Source organism: Hordeum vulgare, chromosome 6H, assembly GCF_904849725.1.
Source record: "Hordeum vulgare subsp. vulgare chromosome 6H, MorexV3_pseudomolecules_assembly, whole genome shotgun sequence".
Taxonomy (NCBI): Eukaryota; Viridiplantae; Streptophyta; class Magnoliopsida; order Poales; family Poaceae; genus Hordeum; species Hordeum vulgare.
The window spans coordinates 477726273-477739596 of NC_058523.1; the positions used below are offsets into that span (position 1 = coordinate 477726273).

General features: G+C 43.6%; 1 protein-coding gene across 1 annotated transcript; it reads right to left on the reverse strand.

Moving 5' to 3' along the window:
• Positions 1 to 434: 434 nt before the first annotated feature.
• LOC123402444 (arabinogalactan protein 23-like) lies at positions 435 to 1142 on the reverse strand. The gene has a single exon (XM_045096368.1). The coding sequence runs from the start codon at positions 1096 to 1098 to the stop codon at positions 757 to 759; it is 342 nt and encodes a 113-aa protein (XP_044952303.1). The 5' UTR covers positions 1099 to 1142; the 3' UTR covers positions 435 to 756.
• Positions 1143 to 13324: the final 12182 nt, after the last annotated feature.

Here is a 13324-nt window from a genome sequence, read left to right on the forward strand (position 1 = left end):
ATTTACTTTGCACATTATGTTTGTTATAAGTCAAACATTTTTTAGTATGACCAGTTTATAGAAAAGAAGACAGTCATTCACAATACTAAATCAATATCACTAGGTTAATCATGAAATGTTTTGTGTAGTATATTTATTTGGCAATGTTGATGTTGATAATTTTTAACATAACTTTGATCAATGCTTACAGAACCTAATATGAGGCGTAAAAAGAAACGGAGGGTTACTCGGAATGCTGAATTATCCAACATGGCAGACCTCGGAGCTGCACATATAATACAAAAGCCAGGTACAATTTAACCGTTCTGATGAAAAATGCATGGTTTCACAGATTTCACAACTCTATCATACACACACGCAAAGCACTCGGACAAGAAGAACTTCCTTGAAATCAAGACTTGTAGAAATTATTAGGCTCGAACAAATTCACGGTGTGATTGAATCCAATCTTTAAATTTAATTAGGCCAAACAAATGGCAAACAATAATACAATGTCCATCGACCCCTCTCTCAAAGGGAAGAACAGAATAATAATAATAATAAAGCACCAGATTAATCAGACCGGTGCAAATGGATTGGCCAAAAGGAGGAGAAACAAAATAAAATCAAGATATATAAACCAAAAACGCACGCATGCATCGTTCAAAACGCACGCGCATGCCTTGGATCAGCGTAGCGTGGAGCCATACATAGTGAATTAGTGATCTTCTTCTTCTTGCCTTCCTCCTCCTCGCAGCGAATTGACTCGAGGCGCGCTTACTGCAGGTAGTAGGCGAAGAAGGAGAGCACGGTGGCCCCGAGCACGGCACCGACGGCCGGGACGGCGGCGGCGGCGGAGCCAGCGGCAGCGGCGCCGGGGGCCGGGGCCGGGGCGTCGGCGGCGAGGGCCACGGTGGCAGAGGCGGCGACAAGGACGGCGCAGGCGATCTTCTTCATCTCCATCTCTTCTTGGTCGAGGTGGTGGTCTCGGACGAACGCGCGTACGAGAGCACCGGAGCCGGAGAAGAACGGAGGGGAGGAAGAAGTGCTCTGGCTGATGCTCTGTGGGTTGTCCTTGTTGCTTTGCCTGAGAAAGGACGGGAGGGCGGGGGCCGCCATTTATAGGGCTAATCTCGGGGAGTGGCCGCCATGTGGAGGCGTCTACGTGCGTTCACGTGCATGCGAGGGCGAGGCGGGGGGCCGGGCGCTAATCTCTCGCCCGGAGGGAACGCGTCGCCCGCCTGGTTCGTTTTCATCTTATTAATTTGAACGCGTCGTCCTTCTGGCTTGGTAAGCAGTAAGCACGCGCGTTTGCGCGTTCTGGTTTGAGAAAACAAAAACTTAGACGAGTAACCAAATGGTCCATCCGTTTGAAGGTAAACAGATAGAAAACACGGTCTAACGTGCGGAAGCAAACGAACAAACGTTTGATTTTTTGTACGCCGTTATGTATTTCAGACCTATATTTGAATCACGTTTGCGTCGAAACGTACAACACACGGATGGACGGGTCACGCGCCCTTGTACTTCCTTGGCCTATCCATCAGAGACACAACACCTCCACTTTTTTAAAAGGGGCTACTACGACTCAACCGGTTGATCTTTGCGAAAAATCAACCATCTAAACAGCCATACAATTTGTTTGTCCATGAATGATTGGAGCAGTTGATCACTCCTTCCATAATTTGGATTATTAGACACTACGCTTCTCTGAAAACCGTCAATGGTGCAAATTAACACAACACCGTCGATGTGGCACCTCTGCTCGCGACCCGGCGAAGCTTCTTTGTAGCACCGCGCTACATCCCAAGTTCCCAGTGATGCTCTAATACAACATCGGCAACCAGACGATGTTTCATCACAGCACGAGGGGCCTCCGACGATGTTTCAATACAACATGAGCGGTCTGATGAGGCTCCATAGGAATACCGACAGTCCAGAGACGCTCCATAGCAACATCGACGTGTTGCGTTGCATCTCCTCCGCCGGCACACATCATCACGCCCCCGTTGCACTGCACCTCCGTCGCTCATCGACGTATTGCATTGTAGCTCCACCGACGTCATGCCGCACCATGGCTGTTGCGTCGCGTCCCCACCACCGACGCGCATCACCAATGGTCGTTGCACTGCAACTCCTCCACCAACGACCCATGCTACAACTCCGCCGTCACTGTCGTCGTACTCGTTGAACTGTAGCTGCGCCGCACACTGACGCAGCAGCCCGCGTCCTCGGCTCACAGCCCTGAGCCCGCCTTGTAGCATGGTGACGACTTATGCTATGACGCAACATCGGATTTGCAACGCCGGTGGCCGGGAATGGGAAGCAGCCGTGCTTCATCCCATTGCATCGTTGGTGACCAGTGGTGTCCTGATGTTGCATCATCGATGGGGGAATTGGGGGATACGAGAGTGAGGGAGCGTATGTTCGGGAGGTATGATGGACAGAGCTCCAGTGGCTGCCGGCATAGAGAGGGAGCCGAGAGGAAGAGGGATGGGGATGAAAGCAACGATAGAGGTAGGCGATGGAGGAGACGAAAGAAAAGATGAGCGGCTATTGAGGGGATAAGGTTGTGCTAGCGCTAGGTGGGTCCGACGGGACGCGTGGAGGGTGCAACACTCGACTGATTTGGTGAGAAATCAGTCAGTGGAAAGCAATACTTTTCCTTTTCCAAAACCCTCTCGTGCCCCCTCTCCCCTCCCTCCTCCATGTCCGGTGCCCTGAAAAAAATCTGGCGACCCAACTGCCACCACACGCCCCGTGGTAAAGAAAAAGGGCCCGAAGAAGCCGCGGTCGGAGCTCATGTTGGCGGAACCCGCGCAACTCGACTGTGAATCGGCCAAGTGGAGGGCCCGGTGGACCATTGCGGTGGAGAGGAAAGCTGCCGCTGACTACGACACCGAGGCTCCCGCGATGCAGGCCGCACAACACAAGGTCGTCATCGATGACAAAACTTAGGGTTTATTTTGAAGGTTGTCAAGGGTGCCGACCGGTGGCTGCCGACGAGAGATTTGGCGGGAGGGGTGATCGATCTATAGACTGGCATACGTATGCCGGTCGCTGACTTTGTTGCTGGTGAGAGATTTGAGGGGTTGATCATTATGTAGGCTGGCATATGTATGCCGGCTGCAGGCTTTGTTGTCGACGTGAACTATGACCTCTCACATGAACTACGACTATGATGAAAAAAAATATTTACAAATAATTCTAGACGACGGACAAGAGGCATGTGCATGCTAGACACACGGTTAGCGCATCTAGAAAAACGGCCGAACATCGTCCCATTGCCCTACCCAAACAAACAAAATCCAAATAAAACGCACATCTGTTTGGGATCGTGTGTTAGAGTTGGCCTTATAGCTTCCAAAGGAAATATTTAAAACCAACTTAGATAACGAACACCATCAAAGAGATATTTTGAAGCTTTATTAAGTTCATTATTAGTTTTCCTCCGTGAACAACGGAGACCACAAATCCATGGTAACAATTCAAACCATGAGGACAATCAAGAGACTCAGGAACATCCATTACGAGCATCTTCAACAATTGTCCTATTTTAAGGCGCAAAATGGAGGTGAAGTAAAAAAAAAAGAACCCCTCCCCACAAAATGGAGCAAAATGAGGACTTATTTTTTAGGCGCGAGAAGTGGTCGTTTCTAGCAGGCAACCGCAGATCTAAAACAGGACAACCGCACACAACCGCCCTGCAACCGAACCATATTTTGCACATATAGCTCAAGCACAATTTGCATATGCATTTTAACTATAATGTGCATGAACATACGAACTTTTGCACTACATCTATGCAAAATGACTACACGCAATAACATATGAAGTTCAACATCAAATCCATATATGAAGTTCAAATCATAGTCGCAAACATAGTGTCAACATCATAAAAGTGCATGATCCACATAGAGAAAAGAAATATGGTTTTCTCTTCGGCCATGGCTTGCTTTCTCTCCTCAAGTTGCACCCTCAGGGCTCGACCTTTGCCTTCTTTTCCACAGCCAATGCACCTCTCCTTGGCCTTGTTTTCTTCGTATGTCGGCTTCCGTAGCTTGGCTTCCGCCCTGTCCTCCATCTATTTTATATTCAAATCCTTCTTCTCTTCGGTATATGTTTTCCTTGAGTTTAAAATTGCTTTGAGTTATTCTTTGATATAGTTGTCCCCGAGCTTTGTATCATTTTGTTTTTTTTCTTCCATCCGGCCTAACGGACTTAGCTGACATCGAGTTGGGAGCGCCACCCCTTTCTCTTCGTCCTCACTTTCTTTGTCATCAAGTCCAACCGAGCTCTTCTTCTTGTTTGGAATTTCAAATGTTTTCCGGGTCTTCCATTTCTCACCATGTTTAAGATTCGTCCAACAATGATGTAAAGTGAAGGGCTTCCATTTCTTCTTATTGTCTCCTTTGTTTCCTCTACTTCGGAACATCCTTGAGCGAGGTTTATATACAAGAAATCATTGAGAACAAAGATATTCCAAATTGAGAGCAAACAATCTATACTACAATGAGGGAAAGTATTGTTGAAGAAGCAAAATATATTCATCTTATCTTCCTCATTGTAACTGCATGGATTTATACAATCAACATTCTTCAAGAAACACGACCACTTGAAATGATCCTTGGATATGGTGGACCACTTGTGGCGAAGATACCAAAACATGCGGACACATCCACTTGTGTTTCTCTTATAAAAATACTCCTTGATCGTCTTCCAGTAGGTGATGTTGGGTTGATCGATGCCGATAAAGGCATGAAGTGATTTTTTCCATGTTGTGCATATCAATACATATTCGCTAGTTGAGTAGTTTGCGGTTCTCCCCTTTGGTCCCTTAAGAAACCCCTCATTCTTTTTTATCAAATTCAAGCTCTTCCTCATTCATCTCAAACTCCGGATCTTCATATAGGGTTTGTTCAAAATCTTGAGAAGCAAATTCTTGAGAAGCAAATTGCTCGTTTGCAACATTTGTATATCTCAAAACTTCTTCATAGTCCACACTACATGAATCTAACTGTATATAGAACACATAAATGCATGTTTCAATCATTTCATTCATCAACTACAAGCAAAATAAAAAATAAATGAAGAAAAAAATATTTTTTTACCTTTCATACATAGTGTCGAGAACATTGTGGCGACGGTGATCGTGTTCATGGGTTTCAAGGGCTCTTCAACCACGGTCACCAACGTGGATGGGAGAGTAAGAGGAGGCAGTAACGGCGACAAAGCCATATCCGTGGTAAAAACGGACGCCTTCTTGGTCGTCAGTTCATGCGGCGGCCTCTTTAGTGCTTCTCCATGAGGCTTGGGGAGACGAAGGTATTCTTTGGCTTTCCACCATATTTTCCAGCAGGTCTCATCAGTCACCAAGCGGTACAACCACCACGGCAGCCATGGGCAGCGCTGGCGGAGGTTGGAGCATGGGTGTAAGCGACATGGACTCCATCGGCCATGGCGAGGAGCGCGAGAGCTGGGTGATGGTTATTTATTTTGAGCTGCCTTGGAAGGGTGAATCAATATAGTAGCGATAAGTATTTCCCATTGTGAGAACCAAGGTTATCGAACCAATAGGAGAATCAAGGCAAACTCTCATCGTCAGCACCTACACACACAAAACCGAACACTTGCACTCAACGCGGGCAAGATGGTTGTCAATCCCCTTAAACTCATTACTTGCAAGTATTAATTATGATATATATATATATATATATATATATATATAGTATATAGTATATAGTAAAAGAAAATAATTACAACAAGGTTTTTAGGTTCGTAGGAATATGATTAAATAGACCCGGGGTCATAGTTTTCACTAGAGGCGTCTCTCTCAAACGCATAACATACGATGTGTAGACAAATTACTATTAGGCAATTGATAAAAGTGCATAGTTATGATATTATTCATGGCAAAAATCATGTATATATGCATCACATCTGGAACAAGTAGACTGAAATGATCCTGCATCTACTACACTTACTCCACCAATCTACCAACTCTTGCCTACATATATGGTATTAAGTTCATGACAAACAAAGCAACACATTAAGCAAGATGCTATGATGTAGACAAAGTAAGATGATACGTCTCCATCCATTGTATAATTTTTGATTGTTTCATGCCAATAGTCTACAACTTACATATACATTTGGCAACATTTTACATTATTTTTGGGATTAACATATTGATCCAGTGCCTAGTGCGAGTTCCTGTTTTTTGTGTGTTTTTTTGTTTTGCAGAAAATCCATATCAAAAGAATCCCAAATGCAATAAAAAATTATGGAGATTTATGTTGGAATATATGTGATTTTTGGGAGTTGGAATCAAAGCAATACGATGCCCAAGGTGGTTAGAAGGTAACAAGCAACGACTAGGGGGTATGGGCGCGCCTTGTTGCCTTCTGACTCCCTTGTAAGTCAGCTGGAGCCCTTATTTTTCCGCAAGAAAGATAATTTCCCGCGAAAATCCCCTCAAAATTGCAGCCCAATCGGAGTTACGGATCTCCAGATATTTAAGAAACGGTGAAACACGAGAAAAGATGACGCAAAAATAGAAGAGAAACAAAGAGAGAGATAGAGAGAGAGAGATCCAATCTTGGAGGGGCTCCTACCCTCCTGGATCCGTGGAAGCCATGGACCAAAGGGGAAACTCTCCTCCCATCTAGGGGGATACCAAGGAAGAAGAAGAAGGAGGTGGGATCTCCCCCCCTTTATCCCGATGGCACCGGAACATCGCCGGGCAACCATCGTGACGATAATCTACACCAACAACTTTGCCACCATCACCACCAACTTTGTCCCCCTTTATTCAGCAGTGTAACACCTCTTTTACCGATGCAACCTCTTCTTAAACATGGTGCTTAATGCTATATATTATTACCAATGATGTGTGGCTATCCTATGATGTTTGAGTAGATTACCTTTGTCCTATGGGTTGATTGATGATTGTGATTGGTTTGAGTTGTATGTTTTATTTTTGTGATATCCTATGGTGCCCTCTGTGTCGCACAGTGTGTGGGATTACCACTGTCGGGTGTTGAAATATGTTGATAATTCGCTTATAGTGGGTTGTGTGAGTGACTGAAACATAAACCCGAGTAAGGGGGTTGTTGTGTATGGGAGTAAAGAGGACTTGTTACTCAATTGTATTGCTGGGTTTGACCTTAATGATCTTTATTAGTTGTGGATGCTTGCTAGAGTTCCAGTCGTAAGTGCATATGATCCAAGTACGAAAAGTGTGTTAGCATATGCCTCTCGCTCATTCCGTATGATAAGTATCTATCATGTTATCGCTTGTGTTATCCCTCATTGGTGTTAAGGCTTGTGATTCGAGAAGCATGCACGTATAGTCTCTAGTTATGCGATGAATTTGGAGCATAATTTACCATTGATCGAAATCCTTTGTGATGTTATAATCGAGGGCGCGTGATGGTTAACTCCTACCAACCTCCTCCCTAGGGGCATGCCAGTATTACTTTGCTTCAAGAGAGCTAATTGGCTTTACAATAAGTATGTGAGTTCTTTATGACTAATGTGAATCCATGGATATACGTACTCTCACTTTTCCATAGTTGCTAGCCTCTTCGGTACCATGCATTGCCTATTCTCACCTCGAGGATCGGTGTAGCCTTTGTCGATGCATCGAAACCGTGTGATACGATATGCTCTACCACACATAAGCCACCATATATCTTCCTCAAAACAGCCACCATACCTACCTATCATGGCATTTCCATAGCAATTCCAAGATATATTGTCATGCAACTTCCATCATCAACATATACATGACTTGAGCATTCATTTGTCATATTGCTTTGTATGATCATAAGATTTATAGCATGATATTTCCATGGCTTGTTTGTTTTTTGATATCTTTGCTATGCTAATCATTGCACAAGCTGGTACACTGCCAAAGGCATTCATATAGAGTCATCTTGCATAGCTTTATCATTATATTGAGTTGTAAGTAAATAAAAGTATGATGATCATCATTCTTAGAGCATTTTCCCAATGAGGAAAGGATGATGGAGACTATGATTCCCCCACAAGTCGGGATGAGACTCAGAACAAAAAATGAAAAATGGGGGAGGCCAAATGAGCCCACCAAGAAAAAAAGAAAAAAAGAGAAAGAAAAAAAAATGAATGAGATAAAAAGAGAGAAGGGGCAATGCTACTATCTTTTTCCACACCTGTGCTCGCAGGGAGCACCATTTTATTCATATAGAGAGTCTCCTGACTTATCATTTTCATACGCTAGTGAGAATTTGTTGGGGAATGTCGCATGGGAAAAAAAATCCTACGCGCACGAAGACCTATCATGGTGATGTCCATCTACGAGGGGGATTTCAGATCTACGTACCCTTGTAGATTGCATAGCAGGAAGCGTTAAGAAACGCGGTTGATGTAGTGGAACGTCCTCACGTCCCTCGATCCGCCCCGCGAACCGTCCCACGAACCGTCCCGCGATCCGTCCCACGATCCGCTCCGATCTAGTGCTGAACGGACGGCACCTCCGCGCTCAGCACACGTACAGCTCGACGATGATCTTGGCCTTCTTGATCCAGCACGAGAGACGGAGAGGTAGATGAGTTCTACGGCAGCGTGACGGCGCTCTGGAGGTTGGTGGTGATCTTATTCCAGCATGGCTCCGCCCAGCTCCGCAGAAACGCGATCTAGAGGAAAAACCGTGGAGGTATGTGGTCGGGCTGCCGTGGCAAAGTTGTCTCAAATCAGCCCTAATACCTCAGTATATATAGGAGGGAGGGGAGGGACCTTACCATGAGGCTCAAGGAGCCCCAAGGGGTCGGCCGAAGGGGGGGGGGAGGAGGATTCCTCCTCCAATCCTAGTCCAACTAGGATTGGAAGGTGGAGTCCTCCTCTATTTTCCCACTTCCCCCTTTTTTCTTTTCTCTTTGATTTTCTTTCTCTCATGCGCAAGGGACTTCTTGGGATTGCCCACCAGCCCACTAAGGGATGGTGCAGCACCCCTAAGGCCTATGGGCTTCCCCGGGGTGGACTCGCCCCCCCGGTGAACATCCGGAACCCATTCGTCACTCCCGGTACATTCCCGGTAATGCCGAAAACTTTCCGGTAATCAAATGAGGTCATCCTATATATCAATCTTTGTTTTCGGACCATTCCGGAAACCCTCGTGACGTCCGTGATCTCATCCGGGACTCCGAACAACATTTGGTAACCAACCATATAACTCAAATACGCATGAAACAACGTCGAACCTTAAGTGTGCAGACCCTGTGGGTTCGAGAACTATGTAGACATGACCCGAGGGACTCCTCGGTCAATATCCAATAGCGGGACCTGGATGCCCATATTGGATCCTACATATTCTACGAAGATCTTATCGATTGAACCTAAGTTCCAAGGATTCATATAATCCCGTATGTCATTCCCTTTGTCCTTCGGTATGTTACTTGCCTGAGATTCGATCGTCAGTACCCGCATACCTATTTCAAACTCGTTTACCGGCAAGTCTCTTTACTCGTTCTGCAATACAAGATCCCGTGACATACACTAAGTCACATTGCTTGCAAGGCTTGTATGTGATGTTGTATTACCGAGTGGGCCCCGAGATACCTCTCCGTCACACGGAGTGACAAATTCCAGTCTTGATCTATACTAACTCAACGGACACCTCCGGAGATACCTGTAGAGCATCTTTATAGTCACCCAGTTACGTTGCGACGTTTGATACATACAAGGTATTCCTCCGGTGCCAGTGAGTTATATGATCTCATGGTCATAGGAATAAATACTTGACATGTAGAAAAACAGTAGCAACAAAAAGACACAATCAACATGCTACATTCATTAGTTTGGGTCTAGTCCATCACATGATTCTCCTAATGATGTGATCCCGTTATCAAGTGACAACACTTGCCTATGGTCAGGAAACCTTGACCATCTTTGATCAACGAGCTAGTCAACTAGAGGCTTACTAGGGACAATGTTTTGTCTATGTATCCACACAAGTATTGTGTTTCCAATCAATACAATTATAGCATGGATAATAAACGATTATCATGAACAAAGAAATATAATAATAACTAATTTATTATTGCCTTTAGGGCATATTTCCAACAAATTTCTCATTATAGAACTTGGCTTGTATATTTCGATGGCGACTTCCTCAAATGCCCGAGGTCTTCATGAGTAATCAAGTTTGATGCACGCCCACTTAGCTTCTGTTGAGCTTTCATACACGTATATCTCTAGTACATCCGTTGCATGGCAATCCCTACTCATCGCATTGATATCGATTGATGGGCATCTCCGTAGCCCTTAGTCCGCCTAGTTAATGCGAGGCTTTCTTTCCACTTTGACTCCTTTTGATCTCTACCACTATACTTTATTCCACCCATATTCTATATCCATGGTTCACGCTCATATATTCAATGAAGTTAAAAATGCTGAAGTGCGTTAGAAGTATGAGTCATTTGCTTGGTTCCACAGGAGGGTGCTCATGATTTATACTTTATGCTAGGAATACTAAGCATGACATGCTATATGATTTTGTAGGGATAATGTTCTTTAGCACTGATATTTTGAAAGATATGATTGTTTGTTCGTATGCCTGTTATTGATGTCTTTATATCAAACGATAGACCATTGCCTTAAATAAATTGTATCTTAATATTCATGCCATGATCAAACATTTGTTTAAGATTATGTTAGGTAGCATTCAACATAAAAGATTATCTTTTTTATCATTTACCTACTCGAGGACAAGCAGGAATTAAGTTTGGAGATGCTGATACGTCTCCGTGTATCTATAATTTTTGATTATTTCATGCCAATATTCTACAATATTCATATACTTTTGGCAACATTTTATATTATTTATGATACTAACATATCGATCTAGTGCCTAGTGCGAGTTCCTGATTTTTGTGTGTTTTTTGTTTCGTAGAAATCCATATCAAATGAAGTCCAAATGCGATAAAATATTATGGAGATTTATTTAGAATATATGTGATTTTTGGGAGTTGGAATCAATGCAAGACGGTGCCCGAAGTGGTCACAAGGCAACAAGGCGCGACTAGGGGGTATTGTCGCGTCATGTTGCCTTCTCACTCCCTTTTAAGTCAGTTGAAGCACTTATTTCTCTGCAAGAAAGATAATTTCCTGAGAAAATCCCCTCAAAATTTTAGCACAGTCGAAGTTACGGATCTCCGGATATTTAAGAAACGGTGAAACGCGAGAAAAGAGGACGTGATAACAGAAGAGAATCAGAGAAAGATCCAATCTTGGAGGGGCTCCTACTCTTTTGGATCCATGGCGGCCATGGACCAGATGTGAAACTCTCCTCCATCTAGGAGGGAGACAAAGTAAGAAGAAGAAGGAGGGGAGCTCTTTCCCCCTCTCTCCCGGTGGTACCGGAACATCGATGGGCAACCATCGTGACGATGATCTACACTAACAAATTGGCCGCCATCACCACCAACTTTGTCCCCCTCTATGGAGCGGTGTAACACCTATTTTCTCTGCTGGAATGTCTACTTAAATATGGTGCTTAATTCTCTATATTATTATCCAATCATGCAGGGTTGTCCTATGATGTTTGAGCAGATTACTTTTGTTCTATGGGTTGATTGATGATTGTGATTGGTTTGAGTTGTATGTTTTATTTTTGTTCTTTCCTATGGTGCCCTCTATGTCGTCCAAGCGTGTGGGATTGTCTCTCTACAGTGTTGCAATACGTAGATAATTCACTTGTAATGGGTTGTGTGAGTGACTGAAACACAAGCCCGAGTAAGGGGGTTGTTGCGTATGGGAGTAAAGAGGACTTGCTACTTAATGCTATGGTCAGGTTTTACCTTAATGATCTTTAGTAGTTGTGGATGCTTTCTATAGTTCCAATCATAAGTTCATATGATCCTAGTATAGAAAGTGTGTTAGTGTATGCCTCTCCCTTATTCATATGATAAGTATCTATCATGTTATCTCTTGAGTTACGAAAAGCTATCTACTAAACAACTAATTTTTATTATCTTGCAAATTATTCGTAGTTTTATTCTAGCTAAGTACTCCTAGTTTTATTCTTGCAAACTTATCCTTCTACACCTACAAAGTAGTTTTGTTCTTGTTCTAGGTAAAGCGAACATTAAATTTGCATAGAGTTGTATCAATGGTTGATACACCTTGAAGGGAATATTATTTCTACCTTTAGCTCCTTGTTGGGTTCGACACTCTTACTTATCGAGAAAGGCTACAATTGATCCCCTATACTTGTGGTTTATCATAAGACAAGCAATATGTTTAGAACCCATTGTTTTATCCTTATTGGTAACAATACAATACGTGTCTTGTCCCCTTCTTTCACTAGGATATAGTGTACCACAAGATTGAGCCCACTACAGTGTACTCCTCCCACTGAAGATAAATGAATCTAGTTAGCCAAACCAAATAGACAGATCAAAGAGAGATACAAAGCTATAACAATCATGCATAATAAAGTTCAAAAAATACTCAATTACTTTTAATGAAAAATCTGATCATAAACACACAATTCATCGGATCCCAACAAGCATATCACATAAGAAGATTACATTGAATAGATCTCCACGAGAATTGCGCGGAACATGGTATTGAAGATCAAAGAGAAAGAGAAAGAGAGACAAATATAGAGATAGATAGATAGATAGAGAGAGATAATAAGCCATCAAGCTACTAGCTATGGACCCATAGGTCTATGGTAACTACTCACACATCATCATCATCGGGGCAGCAAGGTTGATGTAGATGGCTTCCGTGATCAATCCCCTCACCGGCAGGGTATCGGAAAATGTCTCCAAATGGGATCATGGAAGAACAGAGGTTTGTGGCGGCGGAAAACGTGTTTCGACTGGTTATCTGCTGGTTTCGAGGTATATGTGACTATATAGAATGGAATTAGGTCACGAGTAGTTGCTAGGGGCCCACGAGCTCACGGGCGTATCCTACCCCCACGACGCACCCTACGAGCTCATCGCTACCTCATAGATCTTTTGGCCGCCTCCCGAAGCTTCAAGGGTCTCTATATGTCCAAAAACAATCCCCGTATATTTTCATCCTGTTTGGACTTCATTTGGTATCGATTTTCTAAAAAAGTCAAAAATAGGCAAAAAAAATATGAACTCACACTCAACACCGGGTTAATAGGTTAGTCACAAAAATGATATAAAATAGCATATAATTGCATATAAAGATTGATAATATAATAGCATGAAAAAATAAAAAAATCTAGACACGTTGGAGATGTATCAAGGGTCGCAGTCAGCGGGTGGGGTCTGAGAGCTTGCCATGTCGCATGGCGGTGTGATACGTCTCCAACGTATCAATACTT